This window comes from Citrus sinensis, chromosome 3 (genome assembly GCF_022201045.2).
Source record: "Citrus sinensis cultivar Valencia sweet orange chromosome 3, DVS_A1.0, whole genome shotgun sequence".
Classification (NCBI taxonomy): Eukaryota; Viridiplantae; Streptophyta; class Magnoliopsida; order Sapindales; family Rutaceae; genus Citrus; species Citrus sinensis.
The window spans coordinates 49,681,565-49,703,681 of record NC_068558.1 but is presented as its reverse complement, the minus strand read 5'-3'; the positions used below and the strand labels follow the sequence as shown (position 1 = coordinate 49,703,681).

The 22,117-nt window shown below is 35.1% G+C and overlaps 2 protein-coding genes and 2 long non-coding RNA genes across 6 annotated transcripts; 2 read left to right on the top strand and 2 right to left on the bottom strand.

The window, feature by feature from the left end:
- The first annotated feature begins 4,018 nt into the window (after positions 1-4,018).
- On the top strand, positions 4,019-5,230 carry LOC127900961 (uncharacterized). Its single transcript, XR_008052871.1, has 2 exons — positions 4,019-4,593; positions 4,670-5,230. It is a non-coding gene; the product is annotated as an uncharacterized LOC127900961 (long non-coding RNA).
- Positions 5,231-7,248: 2,018 nt separating this feature from the next.
- Positions 7,249-12,637, top strand: LOC102609718 (mitochondrial carrier protein MTM1). 3 transcript variants are annotated; one of them, XM_006491169.4, is made up of 10 exons: positions 7,257-7,745; positions 8,282-8,356; positions 8,928-9,047; positions 9,598-9,657; positions 9,795-9,965; positions 10,479-10,578; positions 10,786-10,877; positions 10,998-11,147; positions 11,684-11,742; positions 11,891-12,637. In XM_006491169.4, exons 1-10 carry the CDS (start codon positions 7,503-7,505, stop codon positions 12,024-12,026), a joined length of 1,206 nt encoding a protein of 401 aa, XP_006491232.1. In that variant the 5' UTR covers positions 7,257-7,502; the 3' UTR covers positions 12,027-12,637. The 3 variants fall into 3 exon arrangements, with proteins under 3 accessions (XP_052293053.1, XP_006491232.1, XP_052293054.1); XM_052437094.1 differs by having other exon boundaries at positions 7,603-7,750; XM_052437093.1 differs by lacking the exon at positions 9,598-9,657 and having other exon boundaries at positions 7,249-7,745.
- Positions 12,638-12,701: 64 nt separating this feature from the next.
- On the bottom strand, positions 12,702-13,630 carry LOC102610033 (uncharacterized). Its single transcript, XR_008053121.1, has 2 exons — positions 13,126-13,630; positions 12,702-13,034 (listed from the first exon to the last, which is right to left on the bottom strand). It is a non-coding gene; the product is annotated as an uncharacterized LOC102610033 (long non-coding RNA).
- A 1,461-nt stretch (positions 13,631-15,091) lies between these two features.
- LOC127901078 (tubulin gamma-1 chain) lies at positions 15,092-21,292 on the bottom strand. The gene is made up of 12 exons (XM_052437092.1): positions 20,900-21,292; positions 19,937-20,137; positions 19,159-19,270; positions 18,426-18,826; positions 17,785-17,838; positions 17,610-17,714; positions 17,060-17,134; positions 16,908-16,952; positions 16,655-16,783; positions 16,197-16,301; positions 16,042-16,119; positions 15,092-15,380 (listed from the first exon to the last, which is right to left on the bottom strand). The coding sequence occupies exons 1-11, from the start codon at positions 21,026-21,028 to the stop codon at positions 16,051-16,053; spliced, it is 1,425 nt and encodes a 474-aa protein (XP_052293052.1). The 5' UTR covers positions 21,029-21,292; the 3' UTR covers positions 15,092-15,380; positions 16,042-16,050.
- Positions 21,293-22,117: the final 825 nt, after the last annotated feature.

The window sequence follows — 22,117 nt, the reverse complement described above, 5'->3', positions numbered from 1 at the left end:
AAACTCAATAGTAACGGGGTCTGGGGTGAGAAATTATTTACTGTAGGCACTAGGCAGCAGTTGCCAATTGGCGCTGCGCTCATGCCCCGCATATGCATAAGATAAGGCTGCCATGGAAAGCAACTAAGCTAAAGTGGAGTCCAATCCATGTTCAACGGTTGGCCATCGTAGTTACTCAAGAGCCGTACATACACACAGAAATTATGTGTGTTTCTGTTAAGCCCCTTGTTCATAAAGTCCATGAGAGTTCAGTACAACTCCATGTTCTTATGTTTGGTATTTCCTATTGTTATGTTAAATCTATGTTCCACAAGCCAGAGTGAATGTCATGCGCAGGTGTCTTTTCTGTCTATGCCAAGAGTAAGACTGTGTTCCCTTACTTTTCCAAGTCATAATTTGTCACATGATAAGTGATGACTACACGAAATTTTGATTGTTAAATTGTTCAACCTCCCGAACGGGCTTTGTTTATCAGAAGATATCATAGACAAAAGACAAAACTACAAGAGCACAAAAGAGACCAGAATCAAATTTTGAATCCTTAAAAATGTAACTGCGTTGGTCCCACGGAGTTTGAGCCAGTGGGATCCTATATAATACATTTTTATTAATAATAGAGGGATACAGGATAGGCTGTGTCCCGTATGCGAGCGAGAAATGCACGTGATGATAATGCACGCTATAATTATATTAAATATATATATATATATATGAGTTGGTTGTATTATATTTAATATTATACTTTTTTGTCTTATTGGATGCAACCATTAGATTGAAATAAATAAAAGTGATTCAACACTCGATAGCTTCGTAAGTGAATATTAGCCTAAACTAATTCAACAGTTTATGATTGTTTAAATCTTATATATTTAATCCAAATTCAATACATTTAGAAATATTTTCCCTATATTATCTCATCTTCTCACATACAAATTTTTTATAAGTCAAATAATTAGACCGTTGGAAATATCATGGTGAAGCAAAATTTTGGGTATCTCTCAAATTACGAACATGTTAGTGAAGTTTCAATCAAAATAATTAGAAGTTGAATATTATTGAGCTTCCATCCACCAAAAAAATAATAATAATAAAATTGAAACTGTTATATAGATATTGGGCAAAATTGGCCGTTAATCCAGTTGACGCACATTAGTTCTTTAGCATTAGGATTGGCTGATTGAGGAACTCTTTTTTCTTTTTTTCGAATGAGAGGAACTTAAATATAACTCCCATTCAAAAGAGAAAGATATTAATGATTCCAAAACATATAATTAATATCATATCTCGAACAATTGACCGTTAATTGGCCGTTAATCCAGTTGACGCATATTAGTTATAATTAATGAAACGGTTACCGGTGGCTGATAAATAGAAAAGCATCCAACGGGGTTGTCTAATATGACAATAAGTGTGGTGCCATGTAACTGTTGCATCACAGTTAGACCCATATATATATATATATGTGTGTGTGTGTGTGTGTGTGTGTCAAACAGTCAAAGTCTCGATATCTTGGAAATGGTGGGAATAGGCAATAGGCACAAGGCTAAGGTGGGATTTTCTGTAATCCAAAGACAAGCCGCCCTGCTTTTCAAGTGAATTCCCGGAGCGCTTAATTCTCCGGCCACGAGCGGTATCTTTTTCTGAACATATGGTCAAAAATAATCTACAAAAAGCTTTCGTTATTTGGCTATTGCTGCCTGGCTTTTCTTTTCTTTTTTCTTTTTTTCCTGCAGTTGGATAACGTTTTAAAATTTGAAAGGAAAAATTCATACCTAACTTCCTGTACAAAGTCTCTGATACTGTTACTAAATCTCTTGGAAGATGTTCGAATCAGACCCACTTGTTTGCCTTTGTTTAATAGTTTCCTACCGTAGCATTTGCACAAATTTAATGCATGTAATAGTGACAAAGCCAGTGCCTCATTTGTTGTTTTGGAGAAATTTTAAAATATCTCATATGCATTACAAAAATTAATACATGAATGGCATGTATAGTTGAATTAAATACAATCACCACTTGCACGATAGTTTTTTAAAATAAATGCACATATGTCATGATATTATTTACTTATTGTATGACTGATATGGTACTTTAGATGTATTCTAAAATGTCTTTGTTTGCGAGGAGAGCTTCGTTTAAATTAAAGAGTGGCGTAACACCGACAAACTTTCATAGAATCAATAAATTCTTAAATAAAATATGATAATATCATGAGATTTAAATACAAAATCTTCAGTTTAATCCTGTAAATCTCCTCATAACATCAAATTTTTTCTCCCTTAACTTTTCAGAAAAAAGTGCACGTACCTTTTTAATCTATATAACCCGTTTTGAAAATTTTATGTAATAATCTAAGCCCTGTGAGCTCCGCCCTTGTTTGTCTGCTCAGCCCTCTGACACCTCGTTCAGTGTCGGTGCTGCAGTGCTGCACTGCATCTGTATGTGTTTTCGTTTCTTAAGCCCGCGTTGAATTTACAAATGATTGCACTGCATCTGTATGTGTTTTTGTTTCTTAAGCCCGCGTTGAATTTACAAATGATTCAATATTCTATTTCTTTAATTTTGCCCGAGAATAGAATTAGAGTTCCAATATTTTAATCTCTGGAAAAAGAAAAATATACAAACCCAGCTTCAAAAATAAAATTAAATAATATGTTAAGCCAAATGAATTAATTAAAGTCAAACAACGTGGATCATGCTTGAAACCCCAAGAATTCAATTGTTTAAACAGACAAATGACGGCCATGTATCACGTATGAGAGCCGAAAAGATAAAGAAGGAAACGAAAAGTAATGAAAAAAATATTCCAAATACGCATAAGCATAACATTATGACTCATTCCCCTAATGATTGTGTTTTTTATTTGATATTTCAAACACAAATACAATGTTAATGATAATATGCAAAAATTATCATTTCGCATAATTTTAACTAACTATCGAATAATTAAACTTCGGCCAATCGCCCTCAATATTAGACTCTTGCCGGGCTTCTTGAGCTCTTTATTTATATATATTTTTTTGGGTCACCAAATGGTAACTAATTTTGTGTTGGCAATGATCAGAAAGTGAGCTCCAGCAAAATTTATGCCGTGATCGACATCTAATCTTATCCTGTCATCTTATTGATTGCAGTTCAATGAATACAAACATTTAGGGCCCATTAGCTAAGAACTTTGGATGATCACAGTCGTGGGGTCTAGGTTTTACTAATTAATAGCATTTTTTTTTTCGGATAATAATTGAAGGAAAAATTGAATGAGGTGTGTTTCTGAAATATAAGTATTGGGTCCTCTTTTTCTTCTCCTTTGTTTGTATTTGAACATGTTGCTATCCATATGGACATTAATGTTCATGATCAATATTGTTTTTATAAGTTTAAGCTTAAAGTCATGAGGCGAGGATTAAAATATAAGCAGTAATGTAAATGTTAGCTTATCCGATTTGGCCGTTATATACATACATCATGACTTCACACTCGGCAGAATATTTAGTTCGTCGTCGGTAGCCACTGTTTTGGGTCATTCGTTAAACAAAAAGTTGGATTATTGGACCTTCCGAAAATCTTTTAAAACCCTTCAGGATATTTTCAAGTTTAACTCATTACTCATCAGGCTGGGAAGTCTTTTATGTATAGATTGAAAGACTCTACGAAGAATAAACTGTTAAATTAATTTGAAAAAGAAAAAAAAATGACTTATGGGTAATAAATATATTGTTCAATTTAAAAACTATAAATAATGAACTATTTATACCGTAAAATCTCTTTATAAATTATTAAAAATTATAAATTATTTAACGAATGACGTATCATGTATATTATATCATTTAAAATATAAATTTAGATTATCATTACTCAAAAAAAAAAAAAATAGAGGAAAAAGAATGTTTTAGTGTTTCAGAAAAAGGACAGAGATGGGTTGTATCCTGGTGCATGGTGCATAGATGTTGATACCATACCTGAACCAATTCACCCAATATACATGCGATGGGCTGGCTGAACATAAGGAGCGTGGGACTGTGACTGCGGCACTAGCAACATGTGTAACAGCTAAGCTTCTCAGGCCCTAACAAAACGTCACTTTAAAGCGAATCCACATAAATAAAGGTGAAAGAGAAAGAGACCGAAATGATTTGCAGTACGAAATATTAATTGCAGAGCATACTAAAAAGAAGAAGAGGCCTAGCTTTAATTCCAAATTGTCTCAGGCGCTCCAGCTACAAAATAAGTCTGAAAAAGCGTAATGGTAAAGAGAGATTGCGAAAAAAAAGAAAAAGAAACACGCAGGGATTGAAATGTCATAATACAAGTGCAGACATATTAGAAAAGAAAACAAAATAACTATTTGGACAGGATCATTTATATTTGAAGAGCTGATGGGCTATGAATGATCATGATGAATTCATTGATGGAGTTGGGACAAGCCACAATTATGCTCTGCAAATGTGAATCTGAAAGCAGTATCAGCTTTTCTGTAAATTTCGTGCAGAACATGCTGGTCGCTTCGGTAGCGTTGCGGAGAGGGAGAGGGAGAGATCGACTGCTTTAGGAAATTCATTGAAGGAAGTTGAAGAGTTGCTGGTCTATTTTCAGGTAAATGTTTTTTCTGCCACTCTTATCAGTTCTTGTACGCTTTCTATATATATATTCAGGAAATTGCTTGCAGCAGATGCGGTCTTGGCAACTGACAGATAGGCGTGCGGCTTTTCACTTTGTTTGCAAAACACCAGATTACGTCTCATGGAACAACTAACACCATTTCAAGGAAGAGCAGTTGAAACAGCTGAATGCATGTTTTGGACACCAAAAAACTGCTCTCAGTTGTGATTTAGAAGACAAGACAAAGGATTTTCAGTTTTCTTGTCAGTTGCATCACATTCAGATTTTTCTTTTTTCTTTTTTTTTAACCCGTACAGGCGGAGAAAAATCTGTTGCCAAATTGATCATTGGTTGCGGCAAGCATTTCATCAACGCTTCACCTTTATCATTCCAGATCCAGGCAAGTGTACTGCTGTTCGCAGTCGCAGAGAAGAATTCTTTTATCTGTTGAATCAAGAAATGCTGTAAAAACAGTTCCGCGTCTTTTGCGGCAGAGGGGCTCCCCCCCCCCCCCCCCTTTCTCGAACAGTATTAAGATTTGATTCTCAGTAGCTATGTTGTCTCTTGCTATTACAGCAATTCAACATCCCTTTGTGGTTTTGGACTTTGAATAGAAGCATTATTTTTCATTTGTGCGTGTCCCATTCAACTCGCGTCGATCCTCTTGCAAATCCCGTATTCTATTTGCTCATTCAAAGTTGTTCAATTTGAATGATAGGTATAGGACTCCTGTTTCCGTTCTGTTTTGCCCTCGTCTTTACTAAGCTCCATTACATTAAAGAAAAAAATTGTCCAATTTGGACCCGCCGAAATATTTTGAACCCTAAAATAAAATTACTTTTACAAATCAAGTACAAAGAAAACACACACTAGATGAATTCGTTTGAGATTGCGATCAAAATAACACAATAAGCTAATTAATAAGAACAAGAAGCTCGTAATCAACCTGCTAATTCTTATGGCCCACATCGTAGGCCCAAATAACTCAATAGGAGCCCTATTGGAAATACAGGGCCCATCGTATACAGCAATGATATGAGTAGGCCTTTGGAAACTCCTTTTAAATTCCTTATAAAAACCATTTTTTAACTGAAATTACTTAGACGATCAGAAACAAATTAATTTTTTTTCTTTTAAACACTTAAATAAATTATTATTTTAATAATATTTTTACGCCTGCCCCATTTCATAATTTATATTTGTAATTTAAATTTTAATCAAAATTTTTTTTTGAAGAATTTAGAATTATGAAATTAGAAATTATGTAACAAAAAAATAATTTAAGATTTTAGGATGTGCGTGCAGTTATAAATTAAAAACTTAAAAGAAATACTTTTTCTACATGAAATTTAATGACAAAATGTTTGATTTTAATTATGGATTGATATTTTATAAATTAAACCTGGGCTATTTTGGAAAGAAAATATAATTCAAAAAGGGTATTATAAGAAGGGAAATTATCAATCGTATACATTTAGTTTATTCCGTTATCAAATTTACTACAACGCTTTTAGGGTATATCAGTCATCCATCCTAAGTTGACAAACTGTATATGTCATCCACCAAACCGTTAGTTGCCAGTTAAATATGATGACGTCATAAGGGTAATTTTGTCTTTTCATATGATACAAGTGACAATTTAAAGGTATATAAGTGATCATAAGAGATTTTAAGGGTATACAAGTGATAATTTTCAAGGGTAAAATCGTTAATTCATTATAGTTCCGTTAACTTTCAAACGACATCTAACGGTTTAGTGGTCGACAGATAACTTTTGTCAATTTAAGGTGGACGATTGATACACCCTTAAACTGTTGTAGTATTTTTTTTTATAAAAACGCAAATTTAAGATATACGAATGATAATTTCTCGTCTAAGAATTATTTAGGGGTATTTTATTGGTGTTAAAAGTTCTACTCTAATGATATTTGACACCCTCCAATTATCTCACAGTCATTGACTTTCAATTTATTTGATTACTTTTCATAATTACCTTATTATAATAAAAAATTAGTTTTTATTTTATTATATTCTCTCTCTGCCCCAACCCTCCTCGCTCTCTCTAGCATAACCATCAACCTCATTACTTGTCTTTATTAACAAGTTCATCACCACCACCATCTATCTTCTCTACCATTAATCAAATCACATCAACTAACATATGATGAGTTTTAGTATTGGATTTTGTTAAATTTTATGAATAAATGGTGAGTTTCATTGTTATTAATGATACTGTTTTTACTTTGTATGATAATCTAAAATTTTATTTAATTTCAACATTCGGGATTCAAGTAAGAGTTATATTTGATTTAAATTTTTAATCAATAAAAAAGATAAGAAATTAATCTATTGAAATATTGGGAGTGAAGAAAAATATTTAATATTGAATTATTTTTATTTTTAATGAAGATAGTTATAATATAAGTAATATTAATTAAGAAGAGGAGACTAGTAAGATAAATTAAAAGGTCAAGTATCACCTCTAATATATCGTATTTAATAAATAAATACTAAATTATTTTGTTTATTATCCAATACAACAACAGAATGTGCAAAATTTGCGTGTCAAGTTCATGTTCTCTCGGGATGAGTCTTTATTCGAGAAGTACACGTCAGACAACGATCAGTTACTTGGCGCCATCACTTACACGCCACCGCACCGCACCAATCGCTTTAGGCCCTCCTCTTTCTTTCTTTCTTTCCCATGCAAATTAATTGGAAAGACCTAGATAGATAGAATATACTAAAACCAACCAAAATTTGACTTTAAAAAAAAAAAAAAAAACTAATGTTCAAAGGATTACAAACCTCACTACCTTATTGTTTCTTTTGATTCGCATTTCGAGTTCTGCTGTTTTGGTATATGCAAATTGTTTGGAATTTTACAAGTAAACAAGAGGGGAATGGTGGTGGGCTCAAGGGTGAGTGTGCCTTCATGGATGAGCGCGGCGGCGGCGACTAGGGTTGATTTGGAGGGAAGCGTTTCGTCTGTGACAGTATCATCAGAGACTTCGTCTAAAGAGGAAGCTTTACGGCATTCAGAAGCCATAAATGATTTCAGTTTGGGGTTTGCAGAAAGGGCTTTCTCTGCTGCCGGCGCTGCTATCGTTTCTGCCGTTATTGTTAATCCTCTCGATGTCGCTAAGGTTTTGTAATGACTCTACTCCACCTAAATTTTCATTTCATTTTTTCTTTATTTAACTTATTCATTGCTAATTTTGCTCTGTTATATCGAAATTTTTCTTCCCTTTAATTGTCATTTTCATTATTTTTTATTATTGTTAGTATTATTACTACTTTTGAGAATCGTATTGTGGATAGATGTTAATTATTGTTTCTCTCTATCTCAAGAATAGAATCCAAATGTTGTGTCATTATTCTCAGTCCTTGAAAAGCTATGATTCTTTCAGAGAATGAAAGAAAAGGAAGCAAAAAGATTGAAAAATTAAATTTTCTTTATTTAGCTACTTTTCACGATTCTTTTACTAATTATTATAAATATTTTAAACGTGGGCTAAAGTCGCCCAATTATTTTCTAAATTTGAGTTATGCTTGTTGCATGGATCCTCTATCTCTTCTCCAGTTTAACTTTTTTCAGAAATCCTAGTCTTCACATTGCTTCATCTTTTGAGATTTCATGATGAAGCTAAAAAGCTAATAGATGTCCTGCCTTCATCTTCAGACAAGGTTGCAAGCCCAGGCTGCTGGCGTCCCTTATGAGGGTCTATGTCGTACAGCATCTTTTGAAAGTAACATGGTATGTGAGCTGCCCTTTTTGGGATTCTTTACTTTGCATTCTACACTATCCGAAATGGTATCTTAAGAGGAAAGAAAATGCTTGAAACATTGATATTAGAGAAAGTGGGGTATCTTCTCTGTACATGAATAGCCATATCAAGAAAAAAATCTTCGTGTCCTGATATCAAAATGACTTATATTGAGCACACATAACAGTCTTACCAAAACTGAGTGGTATTTTACATTATGAAATTTCATCAATTGCTATTGTGGTCTAAGCTCTGGCCACCGTCTAACTTCTGTAGGTACTAAATGTATTAAGTGTTAGATAACTTGTTGAGAGAATGAATCCAAATGTTTTAAAAATGCATGTCATCTGTTTTGCTTCCCTCTGGTTTTCCCCCTTGGTTTGCTTTTGTTAAATTTGTCTCCTCCTCTCCTTCAGTTAGTATTTTGAGAGGGTTGGAATGACAAATTTGATAGATGAATTCTCTTTTCTGTTATGATCGTTATGCATAGACATTACTATTCTTACTGCTCTATGTTATATGATCTTGTGATGAGTACTGTCTTTCAAATTGTTTCTGCAGATGCTTTCAGATATGAGAAATTCTCCATCATGCACATGTGCAGTTCCAGGCACAGAACCAGCTCCAGAATGTAATCGATATAAAGGAACACTGGATCTTTTCTACAAAGTCGTACGCCAGGTTGGTGGATACAAGGACTTTATGAATAAATTGCACATATATCTGATAAAAAGAATTGAAGTTTTCCAAAAGTGTATAGTTTACATCTGTGGAGAAAAGCTTTCCTAGGACTATTTTTATCCTAAAGAGTTTTATATTGGGTCTTTGTAAAGTATTGTATCTCCAAAGAAGAAAGAGATCCTAGAAAGCAGTTGTTATAGTTCACTGGAAAATTATGAAGAAGAAAAACTAAATTCAATCGGAATTACATGTTAATACTCCTGATTTCCTATTTAGATGACGTCATTTTTCCAGTCCTAAAGTGATTTGATCCATGGGCAAAATAACTCCATAAGAACTGGGATTTGTAAAGAATGTCTTATAGACATTGTTTAGAACAAGTCAACTGATGGCATTTTAATGTACTGCATTTTACTTGCAGTGTGATTACATATATTATGGAAAGAGATTTTGTATGCCTTCAATAAATAGATTGCTTGGTGCTAATGTTGGTGAATCTTAAATTTTGATCATTAATATCAATGGTTTCATAAGAGCTAAACATGTGCAGGAGGGATTTGCCCGACTATGGAGAGGCACTTATGCAAGTTTAGCATTGTCTGTGCCAACAGTAAGTCTCTCCTGTACATAAATTGCTTGTGTTTCTTCAAATATTTCATCCCATACATCAGTGTGGCATTGAAATTGTTTTTCATTCTGATGATTATCTTTTCTTTTTTATTTTTTTCTGTTAATTACTTTTTTCAGGTGGGAATTTACCTTCCTTGTTATGACGGTTTTCGCAATTTGATGGAAAATTTCACCACTGGCAATGCTCCAATGTTGACACCATATGTCCCCCTAGTTGCTGGGTCTGTTGCACGTTCGTTAGCATGTATTAGTTGTTACCCCATCGAATTGGCAAGGACACGGATGCAGGTATATTTATATATTTTTCTTGTTTCTTACCCAATATGACCATGAAGTACAAGATTGTAGCTGATTTGTCTGCTTGATTTTGATGTCTTATTGATAGCAGTGGACCATCTTGGTTGTTCAATTATCTCATAAAATCCACATTGGGAGTAGAGTGTAGCATAGGTATTCGGAAATTGAATACTCTATCCAATTGTAGGATATTGATGTGAGATTCTACTGGTGGTTCTGCCTTCTTACTTGACCATTTACACTCAATTTTATGGGACAAAATTGTAGGAATACTAGTAGTATTTACTATAAAGGACTGGTGGCATTGCTATACAGAAAAAAATTGGCATCCATTACTCCTTAGATAAAATACTCCTGAGGCATTCACTATCCATTTTCATGAGTGTGTTCTATTAGTTACGTCCTTGACTATGCATGAAGGCACATTTATCTCTTTTAATATGATTATTTATTTTTAATATTTTTTAATGAAATGTTATTCTTCTGATTTTCTATGCATTTTAGGCATTCACTGAAACACAGTCTGGTGTGAAGCCTCCAGGAGTGTGGAAGACACTTGTTGGTGTTGTCAACCCGCTCAAGAGCCGAAATAGCTCTCAAAAGTGTAAGTTGGCTATGTTTGGAATGGATAATAGAAAGTATTGTCCTTGCTCTCTTAAATTTGGTTTTCAGTTGATGTTGAATGAGCATATGCAATTATCTGGTAATGTATTGTGAACTGATTGAGCTTGATGAATAATCTCAAAAATTTAACTACATTAGTTCTCAGATGCCCTTTTTGATATCATTGCGAACACATCCTTTTTAACAGTACAAAACTACCGGATCTTGTGGACTGGTGTTGGAGCACAGCTTGCTCGTGATGTTCCCTTCTCTGCTATCTGTTGGTCAACCCTTGAGCCAGTGAGATTTTATTCTCTCGAGAAGTTACAAGATATATCTTAATTTTCAAACATTGACATCTTTATGTTACCCTTTGGGAGATGTCAAACTTATGCTATTTTCCTATTTTCATTTGTGTAGATCAGGAGAAGTATTCTTTCCCTGGTGGGTGATGATGCCAGGGTTACCAGTATCCTGGGGGCAAACTTCACTGGTGGTTTTGTCGCAGGGAGCATTGCAGCTGCAGCTACATGTCCCTTGGATGTTTCTAGGACACGACATCAAATAGAGGTTGTTTCTCAGAACCAAGCTTCACTGACATGGATCTAATCTTTTCTGTTAGGATTTTGTGCCGCCCTTGATTCCCCACAACTAGAAAAAATTGTTCTGTGACAGGCAAAATGAAATTGAAAAAAGGAAAAACTTTGGTACCTCGGGGAGGATTTTTTTATTTTTTATTTTTTTAAGCAACCATCATATCTGTCTGAATGCGCATTGATTGTGTCAAAAACTTGACTGAGGCAGTACCTTCAAAGGTGGAATGTCTTTCTTTTGTGCATGGACAGGGAATCTTAGGTAGTAGTAAATTGAACTGTTACCTTTGTATTGACATCATTTATATTTGTCTGTTTTCATTGACCAAAATACCTTGATGGAAATTAAATTGTCACTAGAGATAGCAATGAGAACATTGGACCAACCAACTTCAGCTATAAAGGGGAGCACAATTAAGGAATTGGAATGGCTGAATTGACTCTCAGTGATTATTTCCTTGGTTCCTTTAATTGTTTTGGTTCTTAATACAGTTTTCCTTTTGCCATCTTCAGAAGGATCCTACTAGGGCATTAAATATGACTACAAGGCAAACATTGATGGAAATCTGGAGGTGGGTAGCACTCTTATTAGTTTTCATTTTGTATTTTATATTACCAGCCGAAGAATGTCAAAATGATTCTTAGACTATATTGATGTTTTGCTTTCAAGAATATTTGCTCCAATTGACCTTCATGACCCCAAAATTTCCCCTGGAACAGGGATGGAGGAATGAAAGGATTGTTTACAGGAGTAGGGCCCCGTGTTGCTCGTGCCGGTCCATCTGTTGGCATTGTAGTCTCCTTCTATGAGGTTGTCAAGTATGCTTTATATCAAAGACACCAACTCAATAATTGAAAGGCATAAGTTGATATTGCCGGCTGAAAATTTTATTCGATATTCGGCATTACAGACACATTACTCAAGCTGAAGGATAAAACGTATTATATTATGCATTATAGATACCTTAATCTAGCTGAAGGATAAAACAGGATTAAAACAGATCATATTCTGCATCCTAGACACCTTGATCAAGAGGAAGGATACAACAGACCGTCCACCACACCCACAATCTTCAATTCATTCCATTTTCAAGGCTGACCAAGTGGAAGCTTCTTTGAGAGAATTTTTTTTTTCCCCTTTTTTTGGTGAAGGCCATTTCCTCTCTTCGAATGAGAGAGATTTTTTCAGTGCCTTTGTCTTCTTTGAAAGAAAGTTACCTTCAAATTCCATCAATGTAGAGAGTAAGCCATGGACCATGGATGTTAGATAAGGGAGTTTCAATTGAGTTTTGCCTTCTACGGCTATATGGGTACATGGTACGTATGGTAGAAAGTTAATCTCTTTTATACTTTTTTTTTTTTTTGGCATCACCAGCTTGTATTTCATTTCATCTCTGTTTTTTAATGTGAGATGGCGTTTCAATTTGGATTTTAATGTGCAAGAAGGAATTTTGGTTTGCTGTTCAATATTCTTTGGTGGTATTTATTAGGCAGCAGATTAACAAGGTAAAATTACTACCAAGGCACAAGAAAGCAAAAGAATCCACCTCGCGGCTGGATGAAATGCTCGAGATAAATACACACACCAATAACAATAATAAGATCCAAGAATCACACACAAGAAAGAGAAAAATAAAAATAAAAATAAAAAATTCTTCCCGCACTACCAATTTATACGGACATACATAGCCCCATCATCCAGCCCCAACTTCTAAGAATTCTAAGATTGAGAAGAAGAAGAAGAAGAAGAAAATAATTTAAAAGAAGCTGTAAGAGGAAGATGCGTCTAGTGGGTGGATGAGGTATGTAAGAAGCAGAGCCACCAGCATGAGCAAGTACGCGATCCCTTGGTCGATTGATGTTCCTGAACAACAATACAAACTCGGTAATCATCCCGGAAAGAAAAAATAACCAAAAAGGCAGATTTAAATTGATTCTAAGGGAAGAAAACCTACCATCGCTAGAAGGGGCAGGAGCAGGAGCAGTCGCAGGAGATTGGGCTTCAACTGCAGGAGAGGCTATGGCGAGTATAAGACCCAAAAGTGCCAAGAAGCAGACAAATACTCTTGATGTAATAACCTCCATTTTTCTTGACTCTTCTCTCTTTTAATATTTCTTTTTTTCCGACGAATTCCAGTAATATTGTGACTTAAGAGAGGAACAACAGCCAAAGGTTCGAATTTGCGAGAGAGAATGCGAATGCGGGGATCGGTGATTTAATTTGTAGCAGTAGTTTCTCTCTTTTTAAATAAGGCTGGAAATGGAAGAAGAGAGAGAGAGAGAGAGCTGATGATGAGGATGAGATATAGAGAAATCCAGCAATCGATCAAGGGTATAATTGTAATTTGATTTGTGCTTGCGTCGGGGTCCACTTAGATTGAGGTTAGTGATGGTTGATTATACGACAAGAAGGCCATGTGACTCCCTACTAAAACTAAAGCTTCATTCGGCTACAGACTGTCAGCCAAGTTGTCACCCAATTCTTTTTCCTGCGAACGTGCCCCACCTACCATTCAAAATTATAACGGATTTAACGGCTAATTTCATTGTTTTTAAAGTTGTTACAAGATGCCTCTCATGCGTTTACGAGTATTATTATCTGGACACCACAACTGATTCGAGACTTCGATGAATCCATTGTGGTCTTGCGGAGCTAATTGCACATTTTAAAAAAAAAAAAAGTAAATGAAGGCATGTGGTTGGCGAAATAAAGTAATGATTGACAAACAACCATCTTTCCATCCTAAATAATATAAGGTATGATGTGTAACAAGTTATAGAATAAGTGCCACGAAAAAAAATTTAAAACCAATTTTTTATTTTAAATTCAATTTTTGTAAATTCTCTTCTCTTACCATACAAAATTGTGACCATGCAGTTGATGTGGTCTTCTAAAAAATAAACATTTACAAAATAAATGTTAGGTTATTTTTATCTCTTTTAAATTATTATCGTAATTATCGTATTTATATAATTCTAGGGATTTTGGAGTCTATTGTTCTCCTAATCTTTAGTTCCGTAAACTAGTGTTTAAACTAGTATCAATGTCAATAATGGTAAACTGAAACATTTTATTTAGCAATTAAATAATTGTATTAGGAGGTATTTGATTCCTCTAGGCACTAAAAACATGTTTACAAATATTTCAATTTCTTCAAATTAGTTTGATTTTTTATTGCACACAATTTGTACCTATAACCGCAGTCAAGGAGAATTAGGGGAGCAGTAGCATTCCACGTCTTACTAACAAACGTAACACAAGGAACAGAAATTCTTTGCTCTTTTCTTATCTGTCCTAGAAGTTAAGTCACCTACGACAATCGATTACAGCTTGTATTGCCGGTCTCATCACGACCGTTCCTAACCGTTACATGTCGTAATCATTATCTTTTCTAATGCCAAAATTATAAATTAAAATCCAAAATGCTTTGTACTAAGAATATGAGTTGCCCCGCAGCAGACTACAGTTGCCACAGGCTATCAAACAAATAAAAGAACCATGTTTTATACATATTTTAATCCGATCTCTCAAACCACGAAATTGTTTTTCGGTATAAGCAATTTGATAGGGGCAGCCTAGAGGTGACCTGGGATTCAAAACTCAATTTCTTAGGGGCTCTCAGTAATATGGGGTCTAAAACTCAGAGAACAGAGAAACTTGTATAATTATAATGATATCAAAAGGATACTGAGTAAGAAGAAGACAGTCAACACAATCATAAATGAGACTAAAAAACATGTGGTACGCACAATGCACCACATGCTATGTTTTGCTCTAACGAATGACGACAATAGGGCACATGGGAAGTATGGTAGCATGACAGAATTTTCTCAAAAATATTTAGATGATGCAAAATCCTGACCAAGAATTAAATAATACATCAATAGAATAAGGAAAACGAGAAACATATCAGCCATCAGTTGTAAGAAGAGGTCAATCCACGCCAGAAATTTTGAAATTCTGGCTCCAGCTGTGCTGCCTGGATTTCTTTAGATTTTAGGGGAAAACAAAGGCAATCTGATGAAAACAGTGACATTCTGCATTTCTCAGACTTGGGTATCAATAAATATCAGTTGAAACAAAAACACCCAAAACTTGAATGCACTATAGATCACTCAACGTTCCACACAACAGGAACAACTTCAAATACAAACACCCATGTTTAATTACAATTCTCCTTCCAGCATGCTTTCACCAAAAGGCTACATCCTGTAGTGAGCAAAATCGAAGATAGTCACAAAATTGAAGATAGTCAACTCTCTGACTCAAAAGGGGAGGGGTGGGTGGGGGAAGAAGCTTCCCCAAGGAAATCAGATAATACTACATCTACATGAGTGAACCATGGAGAAAACACTGTGGGAATTCAAACCTTGCAATTATAACATTAAGGCTACTTCAGTAGCTTCTAAAAGAATACATACAAAGATTTCACTAGCACTTGCAATGCCAAAGCTTCAAGTAAAATATAAAGAAAGAGCTACAAAAGGATGGTCGCTGTAACCCATTGGTAAGTGTTGAGAGCCATTGGTGCAGGAATTTAGCTTTCTAATGATTATTTAAGGGCAAAAAAATTGAATCCACAACTATAGTTGTACTACTAGAAATTTTTGAGATGCGATATATTGATGCTCTAACTGATTATACAATCATCTAATGCAGTAACCTATTAGAAGAACATGACATTTAACCATTTAGTGGATAAATCTTTTCCTCAGGTTTTTGGCCAGTTATTGGACAGTATAACAATAAAAATTGTCCTCTGAAAAGTACCCCACTACAAGCAGAGCCAGTTATATAAGCTTGGCATGCACATACATGCAACGTAGAACATAGACTCCTAATTTTCAAGGATAATGCAATTTTAGCTTACCTGGTTTATTCACACTGCTAAGTTTGGATCCACTGATCCAGTGGCATTGCCTTCTCCTGTTAGAATGTGGTCAGGATCCTGTATAAAATCATCAAGTAAATCAGTAAGATCCACAAGGAACTAAGGGCATAAGACATCAGGGCCATATCACAAACCTCCATTCCCCATTTGATGTAATCTGGGGATTCACAAGCCTTATATTCATCAACCAAGCTCTCAATTATGTCCCTTGATTCATCAAATTCTGAAAGATCATTGTCCTGCCAATGTTTGATATTTCATCAAAATAATATGCAAATGTAACACAAGCAGTCGATAAAACTAGCACAAGCTTAAGTGACTATTATTCATAAAGGGCCTATGTCAATAAGGTATGAGGAGAACAGTACAATCTGTGCCCAATTTATTAGAACATTTATCAGATGTATAAAATTGATTCCTCAAATAGAGACGTACATTTTATTCAAATACAATAATATCTTATGATCAAACAACATACGCGTAAATGCATATATAACAAGAGAGGAAAATAATTTATTATTCCGATGGTATATGCAAAATTGTCAAATCATAGCAGAATTTGATCATGTCAGTAGTGAAGCTGGAAACTTACAGCAAACATTGGAAACTTTCGGTAGTTGTCAAGAAAGGCTTGCTTTTTTCGCAACTTCTCATATTGGCTCAAACATTTGCTGAAGAGATGCCTGATACTAGTATGGCTTGCCAGCATGAGACCACTAACCTTACAAATACAACATATATGTTTATAGTCAAAAAAGGTTGATATCCCCAGTAAGATTCAAAATGATTGTATACCATTAGAAAGGATGAAAAATAGTGAATAAAGACAAGATATGAAATCCTACCCTATGTGCAGTTTGAACGTATGGCGACTTTCTAGAGAGAGCAACCTACAAAAGGAACTCAAACAGCAAAAGTCATATTAAACCCAGCATTGAGCCACAAGTTCAAGTCAAAAGAATGAAGACCAGAAGATTGCTAATTCAATGGAGAGGACCTGAATACTTGCAGGGCCCCACTCAATAAAGTTGACAAGCTTTCTTTCACGAATCCTCTGTAAACTTTCATGCACCTGACAAAAGAGCAAATCAGCAAATCAATGCAATCCCCTTGAGTTTATTGTAAGGCAATTGCAGTTCAAACAAGCAAGATGAATTAAAGTAGTCTAACATTTTACAAAAAGTTCCAAAAAATATAACAGAGAGAAAAATAGCCCAATAACATTACCATCTTCAATCAGCTCTATAATAGTGTGTACAATTACACCATGATGTAAAGTTTCAATCAAATTGAACCTAGGTCAATATAAATGATCTGCCACCACTGTAACACTTGCCCCTTTAACAAACCAGGGAGAAAAATATACTTTTAACGGGTGCCATAGAGGCAACATATAAAAAAAACCAAAGAGCATAATTTCCCAAGTTTTAAAGGCCAAAGATAAGAAACTAGGTAGCTTGTTCACTCATAAGCCCGAATAATATATCTTCAAACCAGAAAAAAGAAAAAGTAATAGCAACCACATGAACAATATATGATAAAATTACCTGAGTAGGGTCCACCTCTCCTTGAATGATATTCAATATAGAAATGTACTTAGCCTGACTAGCTTCTTTTGTACGAGCGTAAGAAGAAACCATGATATTTTTGGTCTGAAGAAAAAGTGGTCAGAAGAATGCCTATCTTCACTTTATTGAATTAGTTTTAGAAAAAGTTTCTCACCTGCAGCAGTCTTCTCATAACATCTAGTACAGTAGTTTTACGGATCACATTAGCCTGCCAAGGAGAATATACTTGCATCAGACTGCAGCTAAAAGCCTCCTCTTTTAAGGGCAACAAATGCAAAACCCAATTTGAAAGAATAAGATATAAAAAATAATTATATGATACTAAAAAGAGTAACAACTCCATCAGAACCAATCCTGCTACACTCTTTCAGCTTCCATTTCATAAATTGCTGAACTTTGGAGATTTAATTGGTCAAGCAGCTCCTCTAAAATGTAATAGCCCAAGCTTCAAGTTGGACCCTGGGCTGTAGAATAACAATTTGGTACTATTGAAGATTGAAAGTGAAATAACTTGATGTGATAATACTTTTTTTTTTCTTTTTATTTGAGTACATGATATTTCTTCACTGTAAGTGAAAATTATTGCATTAGGTCATCTTTATAACACATATCAATCCTCCACTGAATAAAAAGAAGTAGAGAGTTTCTTAGACTCCAGTCAAATCTTGGAATGCAGAATAATAGTTGACTGAAACTTTTCTATAACCCACACAATCAACCGAAAAAAATTAAATGCATAAAAATACAAATTTCTGCAAAGGTGCAGATGCAGACAACAGGATGTTCAAAACTTACTTGACGTTCCACAGTTAGGGGTGTGTATCCTGTCATGAGAAAATGGCATCTCGGCGTTGGAATTAAAGAGGCAAGAAGACCAACCAAGTCATTATTCATGTATCCTGGATACCTCAATGTGGTTGTGCTTGCAGACATTACAGTGGAAACCAATGAATTAGTTTGAGCAAATGTAGGATTTTGCAGATGTAGGCGCTCCACAGCAATTCGATTCAGTGCAGTATTGTCAAGAACAACAACACAATCAGCATTTAGGGTCAGTCGCTTGAGTGTCAAGAGAGAGTTGTACGGTTGGACCACCACATCACTTGTCTCCATCTGGTTCGGAAATACACTGTATGTCTGAACCAGCTTTTTGCTATAGCGATCATTTAAAGTCTCCAACAAATATGAACCCATACCTTCAATGCATGATGAAGAGACACTCAAAATCAAGAATGATGTACATAAGTCATCAAATATATACTATTATTAGCAATGGTAAACTATGTAGACAATAAATCAAAATTTTGGAAATTCAAAGCTGCAAATATCAACCTGCATAGTTCATCTGCCCCTACTGAGCGGTCATTTTATTTGTCTTTTTGTTTTCCAGAGTACTTATGGATTCATCCAAATAAGATTCATATAACCAAACAGTAAACTTCAATTAAATTCATGAGTGAAATATTTCACTTAAAAAAACTTCAAAAATTTTAATATACAGGAACAAGGTGATGAAAGGTAAAGAGACCTGAGCCTGTTCCTCCAGCAATTGAATGGCATAGAACAAATCCCTCAAGACTATCGCTTCCATCAGCTTCTCTATCAATCATATCCATGATATCCTCTTCAACACCTTTCCCCTGTTGAGACACAAACACAAATTACAACTCCTGAATAATTAAGTGATATCTCATAACCAAAAAGGTCACTTCCAATTAACTAACAAGAAATTCGTGTAATTTTAACATGCCATCCAGGAAAATAGCAAACCACCCACTTGATTGTCTAAATTATTTCCTTACAAGGTTTAAGGAATGGGCAAAAAAAGGGTTAAGTTTTCAATTGGATGTTGCATCATGAGTAGCTCTTCCAAAATTATCAGCAATTTATAAAGATTAGTACTGCTTCTAGACACAGGACCAATTACAACCTCCAACTCACTATAGCCTTCAATTTATCACAACTATCCGCATGAACAAGCAGACTGGTCTGGAAACTTCTATTAAACTTCAATGTTGTAGAAAATTCACATTTGCGTCCCCATTCAATCATTTCAAAATATGGCCCACATGAAGGCCCACAATATGAACCACAATTATATGCATTCATTTATGATAATTTAGAAAGAAAAATCGTTAACAATAATCAACAGATGGAGTGACCGTTTATGTGTTCTGTAGTGCATAATGTTAAGGTAGACATCAAAGAAATCTACATTCAATTCTTGACAGGATATGCAAGAATTCTTTGCTTATTGACATTGACTCAAAGAAAGTATGTCATAGTATGAATGACAAGTAGAATACCTGATGATATCCGCTGGCCCAATTATTTCCGGCACCCCCACCATGATCAGAAACAAAGATGTTCTCATGATTGTAGAGATTTCTATACTCACTATTTTGAATTCCATTTATCACTCTCGGCTCCAAATCTATCAGTAAAGCTCGGGGAATATAATGCTGATCATCAGCTTGATAGAAAAATACATCTTTCCTGTCACCTCCCTGCCACAGCAATAATGATGAGATGGATGAATACCAGCCCTCCATTTGTCAAATATAGCAGAAAGAGTAAACATTGACAAATCGTTATCTGTAGCTAAACCTGAATAAGATTTGCAGACTCAATTTATCCACAATCTCAGTGTTTGTTATGACTTAAAACTATATGGGGTCAATCCTGTATCCCTACATTTCTTAAATGACTGGCCATTGTAATCAGTGCTGTCACTTGAGATAAAAGCCAACAAAGAACTTCTTGAAGAATTCTATAACCCAACAGAACCAAGCCTTGATCCCAGGAAATTAGATCCCATGATGGTATCACACCACAACAGGAATAGAAAGCTAAAAAACGGTGAACATGAAAGTTACATAGATCGAAATTGAATTCATTCATATGTATTTGTAGCAGCCAAGCATTTACTAGGCGAAAATGAGAATTCCAGGTTAATCTAACAGTCTCATTAATCAATAACAACCTAAGAAAAACCCTAACATAATTCACATTAATCAAATTTTCACATAAAATTTGCTAAAAACAAATTTGTCAAAATGAAAAATGAAAATTATCAGAGGAAACAAGTAAAACCAAACAAACATCTTTCAATTAAATGAGAATCCATCGTGTAATTAGTTATTGACAGTTCCCACGGCAACTAAATAGCAAGCCCTTGCGCGCGCGCGCATGCGTGGAAGAAAACTTTAAAAGAAAAGCAAACAATGGAAAATGAAAAAAGAGAGAGAGAGAGAGAGAAGAGAAAGGACCTGAGTAGCGAAGTCTTCGAGAATGCCTTCTTTGCTGATGCCGTGTTCGAGGCAGAGTTGTTTCCAGAACTCCATTCCGATCTGATTCCCGCATTGCCCCACCTGCAGAGTGATAATTTCTCTCGGCATTTTTTTTTTTCAATTTATCCCGAATGAAAAATTAAATTAGGGTTTTTGGATGGAAGAAAATGCGAGACGAAAGAATCTACTCTAGCTGTGGTGTTGGTGCTTTTTGAAAAGGTAATAAGAGAGGGAAATATACGAGATGAGATATCTGAATCCCGGGAATTATGATGACATTTATATACGGTGAAGACTGAAGCGTGAACACTGACTGAATCACACTCACTGACGAGCGTGTGCCTGATCAAACTTGAATTATCCGGTTAGCGCTAACGTGCGCGGTATGTGAGCATTAAATACTATTTTTTTTATGTTACTTTTGATGGGCCTTGGTTAAGTCTAATCATGCACTTTCGAGTGACGCTTCCTTTTCTTGGGCCGTAGTTAGGCCTTACTGCGATGTCGTTAACACTAATAAGGATTATTGTAGGCGGTAGCAGAATAAAATAAATAGCAAAGAGAATATGAATTAATTAATTAGGCCATAAGAAAAGCTTCGATGGCAAACATACTCTTCTGGTCGACATTTCCAACGAGTGGTAGTGTTAGGCTATAATCTTGAAGCAAAAGATCAAGCTTCCACTCAGGCAGGGACTCGCAGTCAGCTCGAGTGTAGTGCATCTTGGATAGTGCAATTTTGGCCCTTTCGGCCCCTCACATACCTCCATCCATTGCTCCTCCGCTCTTCTTCTTAGGAGCTTTCTTAATTAGCCTTAGTGAAGGACTTGAATAAATTATTCAGCGAGACAGGGAAAGCGAATGAGTTGAATGCAATGGGTCCCGTGCTAAAGTTGAGAATTCACCGAACAAAACCCGCTTCATAATATCTTCATATTCACCTCTTAACAAACCAATTCATCATCCGATCGGGGCAAAATCATTAATTCGTTGACATATTTACTCGTTACGTTAATAATTTGCTATTTGTTTAAGAGTGTTTTGTTTTCTTTATTTCAATTAATTATTAATCGCAACAAATATTTAGTACAAAATTGAAAACTCAATTGCAGGCTGAGTTTAGGCCTACGTGGAAGTTGGGCCTTATTCGCTTCCGGTCGAATTTCAGCCCCGTTGGACGTGTCTTTGCTCTACCTT